The sequence below is a fragment of the Heptranchias perlo genome, chromosome 4 (assembly GCF_035084215.1).
Source record: "Heptranchias perlo isolate sHepPer1 chromosome 4, sHepPer1.hap1, whole genome shotgun sequence".
In the NCBI taxonomy this organism is placed as follows: Eukaryota; Metazoa; Chordata; class Chondrichthyes; order Hexanchiformes; family Hexanchidae; genus Heptranchias; species Heptranchias perlo.
Genome location: NC_090328.1, coordinates 33,399,613 through 33,416,913, shown reverse-complemented (window position 1 = coordinate 33,416,913; position 17,301 = coordinate 33,399,613). Strand labels below are relative to the sequence as shown.

General features: G+C 46.7%; 1 protein-coding gene across 2 annotated transcripts in view; it reads right to left on the bottom strand.

The window, feature by feature from the left end:
* The window catches only part of znf366 (zinc finger protein 366), a 46,458-nt gene that overhangs the window by 6,594 nt on the left and 22,563 nt on the right, over positions 1-17,301 (bottom strand). For both annotated transcript variants that reach the window (XM_067982739.1, XM_067982740.1), the window contains exons 3-4: positions 13,499-13,690; positions 3,486-3,660 (exon numbers count right to left, since the gene is read on the bottom strand). In XM_067982739.1, coding sequence (XP_067838840.1) covers positions 3,486-3,660; positions 13,499-13,690 — 367 coding nt within the window. The remainder of the gene's footprint in view (positions 1-3,485; positions 3,661-13,498; positions 13,691-17,301) is intronic.

Below are 17,301 nucleotides of genomic sequence, written 5' to 3'. Positions count from 1 at the left end.
TCAATATCCCTTTGTAATTTTATGTTTTCATCTACACTGCTTACAATGCCACCAATCTTTGTGTCATCAGCAAACTTAGATATGAGACTTTCTATGCCTTCATCTAAGTCGTTAATAAATATTGTGAATAATTGAGACCCCAAGACAGATCCCTGCGGGACTCCACTTGTCACATCCTGCCAATGTGAATACTTACCCATTATCCCTACTCTCTGTCGCCTTTTGCTCAGCCAATTTCCCAACCAAGTCTGTACTTTTCCCTCGATTCCATGGGCTTCTATCTTAGCTAACAGTCTCTTATGTGGGACCTTATCAAATGCCTTCTGGAAGTCCATATAAATAACATCCATTGACATTCCCCTGTCCATTACTTTAGTCACCTCTTCAAAAAATTCAATCAGGTTTGTCAGGCACGACCGACCTTTCACAAATCCATGCTGGCTCTCTCTGATTAACTGAAAATTCTCGAGGTGTTCAGTCACCCCATCCTTAATTATAGACTACAGCAATTTCCCCACAACAGATGTTAGGCTAACTGGTCTATAATTCCCCGGTTTCCCTCTCTTTCCTTTCTTAAAAAGCGGAGTGACATGAGCAATTTCCCAATCTATAGGGACAGTTCCTGAATCTAGAGAACTTTGAAAGATTATAGTTAGGGCATCTGCAATCTGCTCACCTACTTCCTTTAAAACCTTGGGATGGAAACCATCTGGTCCTGGGGATTTGTCACTCTTTAGTGCTATTATTTTCTTCATTACCGTTGCTTTTCTTATGTTAATTTTATTGAGTCCCTGTCCCCGATTCAGTATTAGTTTTCTTGGGATTTCCGGCATGCTGTCCTCTTTTTCTACTGTAAATACTGACGCAAAGTAATTATTCAACATGTCCGCCATTTCCCCATTGTCAATGACAATATCCCCACTTTCAGTTTTTAAGGAGCCAACACTGCTCCTGACCACCCTCTTTTTCCTAATATAACTATAAAAGTTCTTCGTATTGGTTTTGATATCCCTTGCAAGTTTCTTTTCATACTCTCTTTTTGTAGCTTTTACTATTTGTTTTGTGACCCTTTGTTGATCTTTGTATCTTTCCCATTCGCCAGGATCTGTGCCATTTTTTGCCTTTTTGTATGCCCTTTCCTTATGTCTTATACTGTCCCTTACCTCTTTAGTTGTCCATGGCTGTTTATTTGGCAAGTGGAGTTCTTGCCCCTCAGGGGTATAAACCGGTTCTGTGTCTCGTTAAATGTTTCTTTAAACATTTCCCACTGTTCATCAGTCATTTTACCCATTAACAGATTTGCCCAGTTTACTATGGACAGTCTCTGTCTCATCCCATTGAAGTCGGCCTTATCCAAGTCTAGAATCTTAGCAGCTGATTCACTTTTTTCCCTTTCAAACACTACATTGAACTCGATCATGTTATGATCACTATTGGATAGATGTTCACGCACAGTTAAGCTGTTAACTAAATCTGGTTCATTACTCAATACTAAATCTAGTATGGCTTGCCCCTTTGTTGCCTCTCAGACATACTGCTGTAGAAAACTATCCCGGACACACTCAAGAAATTCACTGCCTTTCTGACAGTTGCTAGTCTGCTTTTCCCAATCTATGTGAAGGTTAAAGTCCCCCATTAAGTCCACTATGCCTTTGTTACACGCTTGTCTAATCTCTGCATTTATACAATCTAGCACTTCAGAGCTGCTGCCAGGGGTCCTATACACAATTCCCACTATAGTCTTAGATCCTTTCCTATTTCTCAATTCAACCCATAAGGTCTCTGTTGGCTGCTTACCTCTCGTTATATCCTCCTTTATCATTGAAGTGATTTCATCTCTAATCACTAAGGCTACTCCTCCCCCTCTTCCATATTCCCTATCTCTCCTGTAGACCTTATAACCCAGTATATTTAGTTACCAATCCTGACCATCCTGCAGCCATGTCTCAGTAATAGCTATCGTGTCATACGCTCCAATTTGAATTTGAACCTGTCAGGAACTCGGGCACAGCTGCAGAGCTGACCTACAATGAGAGCCATGCTGCCACCAGAAACATCATTGAGCAGACAGGCATCAACAAACACCGCTTCAGCTGCCTGGACCGTTCAGGAGGAGCTTTGCAGTAGAGCCTTGGGTGGGTACCCAGATTCGTGGTCATCTGCTGCAAGTTGCATAGCTTTGCCATCATGAGGGACCAGCCCTTACCACCACCTGGGCAGCAAGAAGTGCAGCAGAAGGAGGAGTAGGAGCAGGAGCAGGAGGTGGAAGATAAGGAGAAGGAGGAATAGCAGCGCAAAGAGGAGGATGAGCAGAAGCAACAGTGATCACCAGTGCCGCTAGCTCCCAGAGCTCTCAGAAAGAAGCACATCCAGGGGCACTTCATGTAAAACATCCCTTCCATCCCTAATACACCAACGGTCCCACTATCCTTATCACCACCGTCCTTACAATCACCATCCAATTGCCTTCCTTCACTTCAGCCTTAAGGATCTTGCCCTCACTTCACTACAAATATAAACAGCAACACCAAATCCAGAACAAAAAACAAATTCATCCAACAACTCAATTCCATCTGTGTCTAATAGTTAACAGAAATAATTAAGAATCACCCTTGTGCAACCTCTTAGTGCCTGTCTTCTGTGCTTGTTTACCTATCCTAGTGCTCCTAGGAAGTGTTTCCCCAGTGGTTACAGCTTCAGAGCTGGAAGGATGCTGAGCTTCCATTGAGGACACTTCAGATGGCCATGGTGAGCGACCTCGAGCAGTTCTGGGCCTTGAGAGCATCCATTACATTTGTTAGTTCAGAGTCTACATCTCTTCGGCATTCCCAGTTATATTAGGTTAAATAAAATCCCATTATGATTATATTTCTGTTAATGCATTTCTTATATTTTCATAGAGTAACCTCCTTTTTGTTTTCAGTGGTAGTTTATAGCATAATCCTAGAATTATGTTTGCACACATCACATTACATTTCCAGCCAGACTATCTCATTAGAAAGCTTATCTTGTATGAATGGATCTGCTTCCTTTACCTCCCTGGCTTATAGAAAGCAAGATAAAAAGATCTTTCCAACTGCATCTGTGTGAAAGACCACATTAAGTAGTGAGCCAACCCTTCAGTTCATTATGGAATCTTCAGAGAACAGGCGAGAGAAGAAGGGAAGAGGTGAAAGAGGGGGAGACGGGGAAAGAGAGAAACAAAGAGGGGATACAGAGAGAGAGAAAGAAAGGGAAGAGAAACAATGCATGAGAAAGGGGAAAGAGGAGTAAGGGTAAAGAAGGGAGAAATAGGGAATAAGAGAGGAAAGAAAAGGCAGAAGGGAAGAGGGGAAGAGAGAAAAAAAGGGAAATAGTGGGAAGGAAGAGAGAACCTTTAAAGCATTCAATGCAGTGAATCAGTAAGGTCAAAGTTTGTTTCTGTCATATGAATTTACCATATTCTGAAAAAATCTCTCATATTTCATTAAAATCTATGTTCTTACTTTGTGAATCAGGCCCTCCATCCATCACTCCATGTTTAACCTTCATATGACGGGTAAGATTTCCCTTCAGGGTAAATTTGCTGGGGCAATACAAACATTTGAATGGCTTGCTGTCAGAGTGCAGGTGCATGTGTCCCATCAAATTGTGCATCCGGTTAAACTCCTTTCCACATAACTGTCAATAAAAATGAATAAATAAATTCAATTAGATGTGTTCATTAATTTCTAAGAAGGCAGCATTTGTTGAGATGTTAAACGCCACAAGATAGATTTAGGACTACAGAGTGCCACAAAAAAAGTTGCTACGGCTTAAGTTAGACCTCCAAGATTTTTTGCCAGCTACAAGTGTTGCTGCAGCTGCACCTCAATATTTTGTATTAATTCAAAAGAATCTGCATACTGCCTGCGGCAAAGTTTTACACCCTGCCTGTGGAATTCCCTCGCAGATGGTTGTTTTGCTTAGTATTCTGAACTATGTACACAGAAATTTAGGAAGGATCTTGGCCACCCAACCCTTGACCACTCCAGCACATGTAAAGGACATTGGGGGGTAGAGGCAGGGCCTGGCAAACCATTCGATTTCTTGCCTCCTACCTTAAGTATCACCGACCCAGCTACCGGCAGATGAGGTGTGGCACTACATCCTGGGATGGTGACAGACAGCCTGATACTGGTACTATCGAAGGGAATGAGCCTAATAGTGAGCATCTTTGCCTCTCTTCTGCCCCAATTACTCTTCCCTTAAAAGCCTTGGCTGAGTCCGAGGCCTTAAATTACATTTCAGTGAAGACCATCAGGGCCCTTCTCCCCCCTTTAATGGCAGTGTGGAGGCCCAGCCACCCCCTTTAATGCGACTCCAGCAGTTGTGATTTCCCTGGATGGCTTTAGCAGGCTCCTTCTTTTTGCCAGAGATCTTACCGGGAGCCTGCCCTGCGTTTTTAACGAGCCGTGACCCTGGAAAATGGACCTTAGCGAGATGGGCCAGCAGGCAGAAGTCCTGGCCACCCCACCTCCAGCAGGAAACTTGCCCCAGAGGAAAGCCCAGCCCATTGGCTCCAACAACATCTGAGAGTTTGTGTTGTAAATAGAGAGACATGGGGCAATAAATCAGCTGATGGACTCAGGTGAGAGGGAAGTGGCTCGCAGGTGGTCTCTGAGCTACATTGTGAGTATCATTGTCCTAGTCGTTGAGTAATAAGGGAAGATTGGATAGTTTTAGACCCTATTGTTTGAAATTTGAAGCACAAATAAGCTGAAATATTACTAACTGCCATTTAATTTGTATTTGCTGCTACAACTTGTTGCTTTAAAAATGATTGAAACTCCATGTCAAGCTCCCAATCTCAGCCAGGTCTTCAAGAAGAGGCACTGAGTAGAAATCAAGAACTATTCCATATAGAGGGAGAGAGAATCAGAGGACAAGTCACCACATACTGCACTTAACCACCTCCTAGTGGTTGGTTACAGAGTAGCATTGACAGTGACCTGCCCAGGAAATGATGCATAGCGAGAGAAAGAACTCAAAGGGGAGAAAGTACAAATTTATTACTGAGGAACTGTGTTGTCTCGATGACTATAATCTCAGACATTAATAAACTTGTTTTGAAAATATCTATTGAAATAGTGTAATTACCTCAATAAATATAATTATCAATCATTTAGGTACCATTTCAACCACCTGCAGTCAGTAATCCAGTTTGAATTTGTTTGACTTTACAATTCATAGTAACAGGTAGCCATCACACCACTAAATATAGCCCTAAATCGCAACATTAAAAATTTCTGGGAATAGGAGGTTATGAAAAAATGTTGCTTGCACACTATGAATTCTTTTGGAGAGGTTTCCGAGTTCTCAAAGAGAGAGGGAGCAGGTCTGAACACTGTCCAAAAGGACCGTGAGAAAACAGGAAGTTTTAAGGAGTACAAGAGAAAGCGAGATGAAATCTATTTGCAGAAAGTTCCCCGGGGACATGAAACTATTGTTAAGCAGGCAGTCAGTGTAGCGATATCCTTCCTTCTGCTGAAGAGGAGCTTCATGCCAAAAGGCATCTATCTGGTCACTGTATTAACCCTCTACCAGCCAGGGTCAGACACAAATATTAGTTTGTCTTCTTTGGTTATTTAATCAGCTGATAATGTTTCCTTTTTTGTCTAGGTACTAAAATAATATGATAATTGTCAAACTTATATGTGTACATTTAAGAGTGCTCAGGATATTGTTAACCATTTGAGTACAGAACTTGTTGTAGAGGTAAGGATATAAAAAGTATGTTTTGTTAGTCCCTTTTAGTTTCTGTTTCACCACATGAATATTGTAGGTTAGAGAGAAATTATAATCTCCTTTTATCTCTATGCAAGTCAAATATAAGCACTATCCCTATTCCCAAGCTTCTTTTTAAAAAGGATATTTATATCCTCAAACTGGTTGAGAAGAATGGGATTCTTTCACTGAAATGGGAAAGGTGATGGTACATCTTTCTGATCTTCCCCCAAGTGACTGTTGGAAGGGTGAGGTAATTTTTTCATGCTCTGGCCTAAATGTTCCTTTAAATCCAATTCTTTGTATGCTGGGACTGTAACACGCATATTATTTTGTCAGGCCTGTTTTGGAATGAAAATGACCTGTGATATATTAGCATACCGACATGAATGGTTTAATGGACTTATATGTTAATATTGCACAGCTTGGTTTCACCCCATCAGTTGGGCGCTGGTCAGTTCTCTGCTTGTGTAAAGGTGCCACATTGGGTAGTTGGTAGTTGGTTGATCATTAATAAATTCCCAACTTGTTCTGGCAGTTCTTTCTTTACTGAGTAATTAGAACTGTAATGCTTGCCTTGTGATTTTACTTGGACTCTCCATTTTATATCATAGGCTGCTATAATACCCTCAGGGCACCTATTGTTGTTTTACACAGTTACTGCCTTTTTTGTAATCCATTGTAAATGTTTATAATTCAATAAAGCTGTTTTTCAGTTAAAAAATCTTTCTCTCAAGGTGAGATTGTGATAATGATTTGTTTAGTTTATATATAGTTGAAAGGCACTTTGAGTTTAATGGACCGTGTGATCCATTTGAGTGCAAGAAGCAAAGGTTTGGAATGTAAACTTGTCTGGCTCAGAATTTTTAAAAGTATGTGAAAAGCAGTCCTATAAAAGATTTGAATGAATGTAAAAAAAAACTATCTGCAATAAGTAACAATCTTATTGAGTTGAGACCTCAGAAGCTTGGCACATATGAACATCAAGTCCATTGGACTTCTGATTTGTATCTGTATTTTAAATGCTTCATGTCATCAGCATGCTCGGGTCACCAGATAATCTTTCCAGAACTCCCCCATACAGAAAATAAATCTACTTTGAGAAAGTGTATTTAGAAACTGTTATGTGTTTAGATACTAAATGACATGTTGGTGCTTATTTGTGTTATTCAGATGCCTGAGTTTCCATAAGGTTAACTTGTTAATTTTGAAAAGCACACATGTAAACTTAAAACGGCACAGTGACTTATGTAGACATGCAAATTCAAGACATTTGATTAACGCTAATTATGAAGTTATTGAACATTAAGTATAGTAAACTTTCTTTATCATCATACGTACTTATATAATATTCACTTAATTGTGACGCTGGATTTTTATTGAGCTTTAAATTATGTTGAACAGGGCAATAACGTGCATTATATAGCGCTTCCCTGCTAGTTCTAAGTTAAAATACCTCAGTGGCAATTTTAATCCTACCCACCCAGTGGAAACCAGGTGACTTACCCACCCTTGAGTCACCTGGATCCCTCAGGAGTGCTCCTCTGGGTCCCACAAAGGGAAGTTTAGGCTTCCCCTGCCTCAGACTTACCCCCTTCCCTCCACAAGACCCTCCCAGAATCCTCTTTTCCATACTTATCTGAATGCCAGAGGGTGGCCATGGGCCGCCCAATTTTCCGTAGACCGGAGCAACTGCTTCCCATCCTATTTTACCCCCCACTCCGGCGGGAAGTGGACTGGTGGCATGTTAATAGCCCAGGAGTTAAAATAGCTTGGGTCCAATTTCTGCAGCAGCGGTTAAGTATCCAACTCACCTTGCCACCCATTTGCCCAGAACCCGCCTGGAGTTAAAATCAGGGCCCTCAATTGCCACAACTAACTTGAATTCAACTTTGGGCACAACTTTCCTGTTTCCTCTTTCTCAACTCCTTAAGCCTTGCACCACTTGAGGCATTTGACTTGTTCCCAAGCCTCTGGCTCTCCTTGTGCTCCTGAACCAGTTACTAGGAGATGCACAGGTGCAGTCCAATTCTGACATATCCCTCTGATTATCATCCTTCCATCCACATGATCCCTCCCTAAAACAAGAGATTGAAATCAGTAATTCAGCAGAGTGGGGAATCATACCTGGACCACACCACTCCATGACACTTCAGATTGATGTTTCAAAAGGGGGTCACACTACTTTACCTCGCTGTTTTTTATAATTTGCCTCACTCTTGGCACAATTATCTTTTACTGTTTAATTTTATGACTCTGCTTAGTGCAGCGAATCACTTTGGATCATATTTTGTTAACTATGTGTGGTAATCACAGTAAGTGAAGAGGTAGTTGAGATACTGGATGAGCTAAAAATTGTTAAAGAGGAGGTAGTTGAAAGTCTAGCTGTACTTAAAGTAGATAAGTCACCCGGTCCAGAGGGATGCATCATAGAGTCATAGAGTCATAGAGTTATACAGCACGGATAGAGGCCCTTCGGCCCATCGTGTCCGCGCCGGCCATCAGCCCTGTCTACTCTAATCCCATATTCCAGCATTTGGTCCGTAGCCTTGTATGCTATGGCATTTCAAGTGCTCATCCAAATGCTTCTTGAATGTTGTGAGGGTTCCTGCCTCCACAACCCTTTCAGGCAGTGAGTTCCAGACTCCAACCACCCTCTGGGTGAAAAAGTTCTTTCTCAAATCCCCTCTAAACCTCCCGCCTTTTACCTTGAATCTATGTCCCCTTGTTATAGAACCCTCAACGAAGGGAAAAAGCTCCTTAGTATCCATCCTATCTGTGCCCCTCATAATTTTGTACACCTCAATCATGTCCCCCCTCAGCCTCCTCTGCTCCAAGGAAAACAAACCCAATCTTCCCAGTCTCTCTTCATAGCTGATTCATAGCTCATAGCTGGAGGCAGGAACCCTCACACCACTCCAGTATCTAAGGACAATTGGAAAATTATGGCCAGTACCTCTGCAATTTCCACCCTTGCTTCCTAGGTTGCTGAGGGAAGCAAGGGTGGAAATTGCAGAGGTACTGGCCATAATTTTCCAATTGTCCTTAGATACTGGAGTGGTGTGAGAGGACTGGAATTGCAAATGTTACACCCTTGTTCAAAAAAGAGTGTAAGGATAAACCCAGCAACTATAGGCCAGTCAGTTTAACCTCGGCGCTGGGGAAACTTAGAAACGATAATCAGGGACAAAATTAACAGTCACTTGAACAAGAATGGTTTAATTAAGGAAAGCCAGCATAGATTTGTTAAAGGCAAATCGTGTTTAACCAACTTGATTGAATTTTTTGATGAGATAACAGAGAGGGTCGATGAGGGCAATGTCGTTGATGTGGTGTATGTGGACTTCCAAAAGGCCTTTGATAAAGTGCTACATAAGAGGCTTGTCATCAAAGTTGAAGCCCATGGAATAAAAGAGACAACAGAAGCATGGATACGAAATTGGCTAAGTGACAGGAAACAGAAAGAAGTGGTGAATGGTTGTATTTCAGACTGGAGGAAGGTATACAGTGGTGTTCCCCAGGGGTTGGTACTAGGACCATTGCTTTTTTTGATCTATATTAATGACTTGAACTTGGGTATACAGGGCACAATTGCAAAATTTGCAGATGACACAAAACTTGGAAGGGTAGTGAACTGTGAGGAGGATAGTGATAGACTTCAAGAGGACATAGACAGGCTGGTGGAATGGGCGGACACGTGGCAGATGAAATTCAACACAGAAAAGTGTGAAGTGTGGTAGGAAGAATGAGGAGAGGCAATATAAACTAAATGGTACAATTCTAAAAGGGGTACAGGAACAGAGAGTCTGGGGGTATATGTGCGCAAATCGTTGAAGGTGGCAGGGTAGGTTGAGAAAGTGGTTAAAAAAGCATATGGGATTCTGGGCTTTATAAATAGAGGCAGCCCCGATATTACCAGGGAGGCGGGTTGGCAGCGGGGCGGGGTGGGGGGAGGGGGTGGGTGACTGGGCGTGTGGGTAACCCGCCCAGTAAAGTCCGTCCGTTCCCCACCCGATCGCGGGTAAATTGAAGCCACTTACTTTGGCTTCCGGGTTTCCCGTCGGAAACCTGCGCAGTGGACGGACTGCGCACCCGCATCACAGGCTGTCAGCTGGAGGAGCCCTATTTAAAGGGGCACTCCTCCAATGACTGATCCTGCAGCAAACAACGACACAGGACCATGGAGCAGCCCAGGGGAAAGGCTGCCCCCAGGTTTAACGATGCCTCACTCCAGGTCTTACTGAATGGGGTGAGGAGGAGGAGGGAGATCTTCTACCCGGCAGACGGGAGGAAGTGGCCCATATCTGCCACCAAGAAGGCGTGGCTTGAGGTGGCAGAGGAGGTCAGCAGCAGCAGCAACGTCTCCCGCACATGAATACAGTGCAGGAAGCGCTTCAATGACCTAACTAGGTCAGCCAAAGTGAGAACACTTACTCATTCTCCTACACTCCGTCTTCCACATCACCGCCCCCACCCCACAACTCCTTCTGCACTGCCAACACTACTCTATCACATCACTCCTCACACCCATTCAAACCTCATCCTCAACTTACCTGCACTTACTCACCTCCCCTGTACTCATCCCACCACTACTACTCAACCCAATCCTCATACAATCTCATGGCTCTGTCTCATACTCACCCTCTGATGCATCTCTTTCATGGTCAGCCTCACCCAAACCAATGCATTCAGCGGTTGGCCACGTCACCATCCCTCACTCACGCCTCTCTACTTTCTCCCCTTATAGGAGAAGAGAGCCCAGAATGCATGGGAGAGGGCGAAGACCGGAGAGGGGCCGCAACATCAGGTCGTCCTCACGGACGCGGAGCAGGAGGCTCTTGAATTGAGCCGCACCCTCGAGTCCCTGTCCGCCGGGGACGCCGAGACTGCCACCCGACAAATGGCTGGTGACAGAACTTTACCATTCAGCACTCACAACAGCAAATGGTGTTAACATGCCTTGCCATCTTCAGCACCTCAACATCTGTCATCATGCTTAATATTGCCTTCTGTTCTCTTACAGGGCCTTCAGCGACGGCTGTGACGGCGGAGGGCGATTCCTCAGAGGACCTGCCGGCATCTAAGGGGGCACCGTCACATCTGAGCCAGCCATCTACCAGCACAGATACACACACCTCGGTGGGTCCCCGTCCTCAGTTGGTTGGGGTTGCACATGGTGAGTCACCACACACATGTGAGCACGAGCAGACACTGGTGGCAGGGCCAGCTGTGGAGAGTCCGCCTCGGTAGGAGCATTCTTCTCCTGACTCTGCTCAGCTGGACACAGATGCTGAACCCTGGGGGCCATCCTTTAAAAGGAGAATGATCGAGGGGCAGCAGCACATTTGCGAGGTGCTGGAACAGGTGCCACGCGCACTCTCCACAATCGCGCAGAGGATGGAGGAGTCCAACTCCTGCATGAGTGGAATGGTGGCACAGGTACAGGAGGGAATCTCTGAGATACTGTCGCAGGGATGTGAGGGCACCTCTGAGATAGTGTCACGGGTAAGTGTGGGAATGTCTGCGATGGAGAGAAGGCTAGCCTCCATCGAGCTTCAAGCACGGTTCACCAATGAGTCCATTGAGGCCCCGACAATGGCCCTTCGGACTCAGGGTGAGCAACTTTCTGCCGCCTTGAACAGGCAGGCAGATACACTAGCACTGGCCTTAAAAGGCTTCACACATGTCCTCCAAACTGTCATCCAGCAGGGTGGTAGGAGTGATGTGGGCCTGGCCCAGGAGAGGGATGATGGCGAAAAGGGGCATGGAAGTGGGGATGCCACTCAAAGCGCCCCCACGTCTCACCCGTTGTCCCCCTCTCAACCAGTACCCGCAATGCTGCCTCCTCTCCAGGTGGTCGAGTCTGCCCCTGCACAGGTGCAAGTGGAGCAGTCTTTGGAGGGGCCCTCACGGGCACCATAACCCAGAGGGCGTAGGCCCAAAGCATCTAATCTGTCAGGGCATGAACAGAGCAACCTGCCACTACATCTGCTGCAGCCACAGGGGAAGCACCACGTAGCAGTAGTAGGAAACCTAAGGCAAAGATTTTGTGAGCACAAAGGGGATGCACAAGGGTGTTTGATGCTCTGTCATGTTTTTTATTTATATTTGATTTTTGTTCAACTCACATTAAATATTATATTATCACCACTACTGCCACGCCTTGACCGTTCTTGACTGGCTTATGTAATAAGTCCCTCTCATGAGGTTCACCATGAACACCCACAATTGATGCCACCCATTGGGTCACCCTACAGTGGGTGTATGTGTAGTTGTACGACTATTTTGTGCAGGTGCCTGTGGCGCAGCACTGTGTTGTGGAGCTCCACGTGGCGGAGGTGGACGGCGTGCCTGGCGAGGCTGGTGATGTTGCTCGTCCTCGGATGAAGTGATGAATGCAGTTATGGTGCCCCCCATCCTGACGGTGTGAGTTTGAGGGGGTCCGCAAAGTAGGTAAATGTGTTTGCACAGCAGAGTTTAGGGTATAAAGTAATAATTTTGAGTGGAAAGACAAAAGTGTTGCAGCCAAAACTTTGTCTGAAGTGACAGAGTGCCCTGCTGCAATAAATGAGGTATTCCCCCAACTGTCAAATAATCCTTTGCATCTCCCACTGGCTGCTGGCTGAAACACATCTGCTCCAACAGGGAGTGTTTCCCACAGCACAGGAAACACGCTGAGGTTCCTTCAAAATTGCACCCCTGCTAAAATCTCCAGTCAATGAGGTCGGTCAAGTACCTCAACTAGCTATATAAGTATGTAAATTATCATCCTGCCGGCTTTAACTGCCGGTGGGAGTCCCGCATGCGGGAGATGCGCGCGCACCCGAAAGCGTCATTGGGGAACCCAGAAGTGAGCGGGTTGGAGACAGGCTCCGAACCTGCTCCGGGATTCCGCCATTTTAGGAGCCCTCCCGCCCCCAATGCACCCTTCATAAAACACTGGTTCGGCCACAACTGGAGTATTGTGTCCAGTTCTGGGCACCGCACTTTAGGGAGGATGTGAAGGCCTTAGAGAGGGTACAGAAGAGATTTACTAGAATGATTCCAGGGATGAGGGACTTCAGTTATGTGCATAGACTGGAGAAGCTTAGAGCAAAGAAGGTTGAGAGGAGATTTGATCGAGGTATTCAGAATCATGATGGGTCTGAACAAAGTAGATAGAGAGAAACTGTTCCCATTGGCGGAGAGGTCAAGAACCAGAGGACATAGATTTAAGGTGATTGGCAAAGAACCAAAGGCGACGTGAGAAAAAAAATTTTTACACAGCGAGTGGTTGTGATCTGGAATTCACTGCCAGAGGGGGTGTTGGAGGCAGATTCAATCGTGGCTTTCAACAGGAAATTGGATAAGTACTTGAAGGGAAAACATTTACAGGGGATTGGGCGGGGGAGTGGGACTAGCTGGATTGCTCTTGCAGAGTGCTAGCACAGACTCGATGGGCCGAATGGCCTCCTTCCGTGCTGTAACCATTCTATGACTCTATGGTTCTAATAACAGCCCATCATACTGGCCACCTTTAACCTATTACACTATAAGCTCTATTTTTGTGCTGTTGGGCTTTGTGCAAAATATTTGGCAAAGTTATTGCTGGCAATCAAATCTAATAATGTGAGGCCTGTGTGTAACTTGACAAATCTGCTCACATGAAAATTGGATCATACACATTAAATTACTGCAACTTCACAATTATAGCCAGTGCATCATTAGGAGGAAACAGTTTATTTTTTAGCCTGCACAACCAATAAATACGAACCTTGCATTTGAAAGGTTTGATGTCAGAGTGGACAATCATATGTGCCTTCAATGTTTGTTTCTGCACAAAGCTCTTGAAACAAAGGTGGCACTGGTAGGCCCGGATGTTGGTGTGAATAAGGACATGGCGCTTCATGTTTGCCAGCAATGTAAACTCACGTCCACAGATTCCACATTTATGTTCCTTCACACCCTGAAACAAGAAACAAAAAGGGGAAACATTTTAGTACAGGAGTTCCCCTGATGGATCTGTTTGTGCTTTCAAATGCATGGATACTGCATAATTTTCCAATCTCTTTGGACTCTGCAAAATTGATTTGAAATCTAGACCACAAAGAAGAAGTGAAAGCCAGATATAACAAATGTTTCTGTTTAGTTCTTTTTCTCCTCTCCTTTTCTGAAACCACTGACTCATGCAGCAGCACAGTCGCATGAGTGCTTTCCCATACCTCTCCCAAATGGTTATTCTTCATGTGTGAGCCTAGCCATGAAGGCCCGATATTCTGCCCTGGCCCAGGCTGTATCACCAGTGTAACTGCTGGAGGGGGACAGAAAATTGGGTTGAACCCAAATCTGCCTAGAATAAAGCCTGTGGACAAGTGGCTGGGAAATTCCAGTGGGGGCGGGGGAGAGTAGGGCAGATCTTTCACCTGGCCCTTTGGGCTCGATTTTACCAGGCCTGCGGGTTTCTGGCGGGTTGGGTTTCGGGAGCGTGGTCAACACCCTCGGCGAAATTAGTGGGTTGCCCGCGCGATCGTAGCAGGCAACACACTAATAGGAATCAATTACCTGCTCCTCCGGGGTCCGCGGCGCTGGCCTGCGCGTCGGTCGGTCTGCGCATGCGCAGTACGATCTGTCAGCTGGAGGCTCTCTAGTTAAAGGGGCAGTCCTCCACTAACAGATGCTGCAACCAATGGAACAAATTACAGCATGGAGCAGCCCAGGGGGAAGGCTGCTCCCAGGTTTAATGATGCCTCACCCCAGGTATCATCAGATGGGGTGAGGAGGAGGGGGAGGACAGAGATCTTCCCCCTGGCGGGCAGGAGGAAGCGGCCTGCCTCTGCCACCAAGAAGGCCTGGCTCAAGGTGGCAGAGGGGGTCACCTGCGCAACCAACATATCGCCCACCTGCATACAGTGCAGGAGGCGCTGCAATGACCGCAGTAGGTCAGCCACAGTGAGAACACGAAGTCTTTCCCCGACACTCCGTCTGCCACAACACTGCCCCCACCCCACATCTCCTTCGGCACCGCCAACACTACTGTCACATCACCCTTCATACCCACTCAAACCCCATCCTCATCTTACCTCCACCTACTCACCTCGCCAGTACTCATCCTGCCACTAACACGCAACCCAATCCTCATACAATCTCATGGCTCTATCCCATACTCACCCTCTCGTGCATCTCCCTCACGGCCAGCCTCACTCAACCTGCCACCACCTGTGCTGCAGCCACAGGGCATGCATCACATAGGTGCAGTAGGCAGCGTAAGGCAAACGTGTTGTCAGCATGAAGGGGGTGCACAAGGGTGTCTGAGGGTTTGCCATGGGTGTTACCTATATTGAATTTCAGAGCAACAAACATCACACATTATATTGGCACCACCACTGCCATGTCTCCGCGAATCCTGTCCGTTGTGTCCAATAATGCCCGCTCCTGGGTATCACTATGAGGACCCACCACTGATGCCACCCATCGTGTTACTGCAGAGTAGGTGCAGGTGTATTTGCAGGGCTCTTCCGCGCAGACGACTGAGAGACATCGGCGGTGTAGCCGGCTGCACCCTGGAAGGATGCGGAGGAGAGGTTGTGGAGGGCAGTGGTGACTTTGACAGCGACAGGCAGGCAGTTGGTGCTGGGGCCAGCCAGGAGTAGCTCGGCATGAAAGAGCCTGCAGATCTCCACGACTACATGTCGAGCGAATCTGCGCCTCCGTGTGCACTGCTACTCGGAGAGGTCCGGGGAGCTGCGCCTCGGTCTGTGGACCCTGTGGCGAGGGTAGTGCCCTCTGCGATGCGTCTCTCTCTGCGGTAGCCCTCCCTCCTGCTGTGCAGGTGGGCGTGCAACAACACCGTGTTGGGGGGCTCCACGTCTCTGCGGCGGACGGCGTGGACTGCGAGGCTGCTGGGGCTGGTCATGCAGTTCGTCCTCCGAGGGTGTCCACGCACCACCCATCTGGCAGGTGTTGGTCTGAGGGGTTGTGCAGGGTAGGTGTGTGGTTCCTCGGACTGGGGCTGCGGTTTCGTGTCGGTCTGTCCTCTGGCTTGGCGGGGGGTGGTGGGGGGCAGGGGTTGCCCTTTGTGACGCGGTGGCCTCCTGCGTGGGTGAGGGCTCTCCCCCGTGGAGTGCACCTTGTCACCTGCCACAGGCTGCTGGCTGCAACACGCCTGGTTGGAGAGAGACTGTTTCCCCCAGTGTGTGAAACAGTCTGCGATGAAGGTAAAATCCCACACTTCCTCTTTTGACAGCTGATTCAGCTCATTAAATGACCTCAACAAGCAAGGTAAGTACTCTCAAGTGGAACCCCGCTGGCTTTAATTGCCTGCGGGATTCCCACCAGCGGGGGCCACGCACGCAGCCCCGCACGTCATCGGGGAACCCGGAAGTGGTCGGGATCGCGGCGCGATCCGGTCACGTGACCAAATATCGGGATTTTCGGGGCCCCCCCGCTGGAAACCCGCAGGAAACCCGACGCTAAAATCGAGCCCTTTATGCCAAGGAGGCACATTTGGTGTGTTTCTGGGCTTCCCCGAAAAATTCTGCTCAGTCTGACATCTGAAAGGCCCAGCAGAACCCTCGCCTGCTGAGGGCAGGTGTCGGTTCCATTATGGACTTTCCAAACACCCCAAACTCACTGCCAGCTGTGGCTCAGTGGTATCACTCTCGCCTCTGTCAGAAGATTGTGGGTTCAAGTCTGACTTGAACACATACGCTTTGCTGACACTCCGGTTGCAGTACTGAAGGAGTGCTGCACTATCAGGGGTGCCATCTTTCAGGTGAGATGTTAAATAGAAGCCCCGTCTGCCCTCACAGGTTGTTGTAAAAGATCTCATGGCACTATATGAAGAAGAATAGGAAAGTTCTCCTGGTGTCCTGGCCAATATTTATCCCTCAATCAACATCACTGAAACAGATTATCTGGTCATAAATATCATTGCTGTTTGTGGGACGCTGCTGTGCACAATTTGGCTGCGATGTTTCCCTACATTATAACAGTGACTACACTTCAAAAAATCTTTCATTTGCTGTAAAGCGCTTTGGGATGTCCTGAGGTGATGAAAGGGGCTATATAAATACAAGTTCTTTCTTTAAAATGCTTAAAGGAATCAATTACTTTTCAGAATGGCACAATTGCTCCTTTGGGAGCTGAAGAATGTTTCGGCTGCTCTAATGTCAGGCCCTTCCCAGAGCAGCTCTGGTGTGTTCAATTGGCATGGATCCACTTTGGCATCCTGGGCCTCTGTCAGAGTGGGCACCACTGACGTATCCACCCCAAACACGCGAATGATCTTCACTCTTCAACTTGGGGCAGGGTCAGCATCCACAGCTGGATGTCCTGCACCTTTTGGCAGTGGAGCAGGGCTCCCAGATTTTTTAGCCCGAGTGTCAGCAGGCACTGTGGCAAGTGTTATAACAGCCTGATTTGGTCTTCACCTGATTTCCACACATCCACACTATCGCTGGATGGCATATCACTGGTAATTTTATTCTCCTGCCGAGTCAATTAAAATGGCAATACCAGCTGAGATTAGGGAACGCAACATTGACTAGTGATTGAACTCAGGGCTTCCCTAGATGGCAT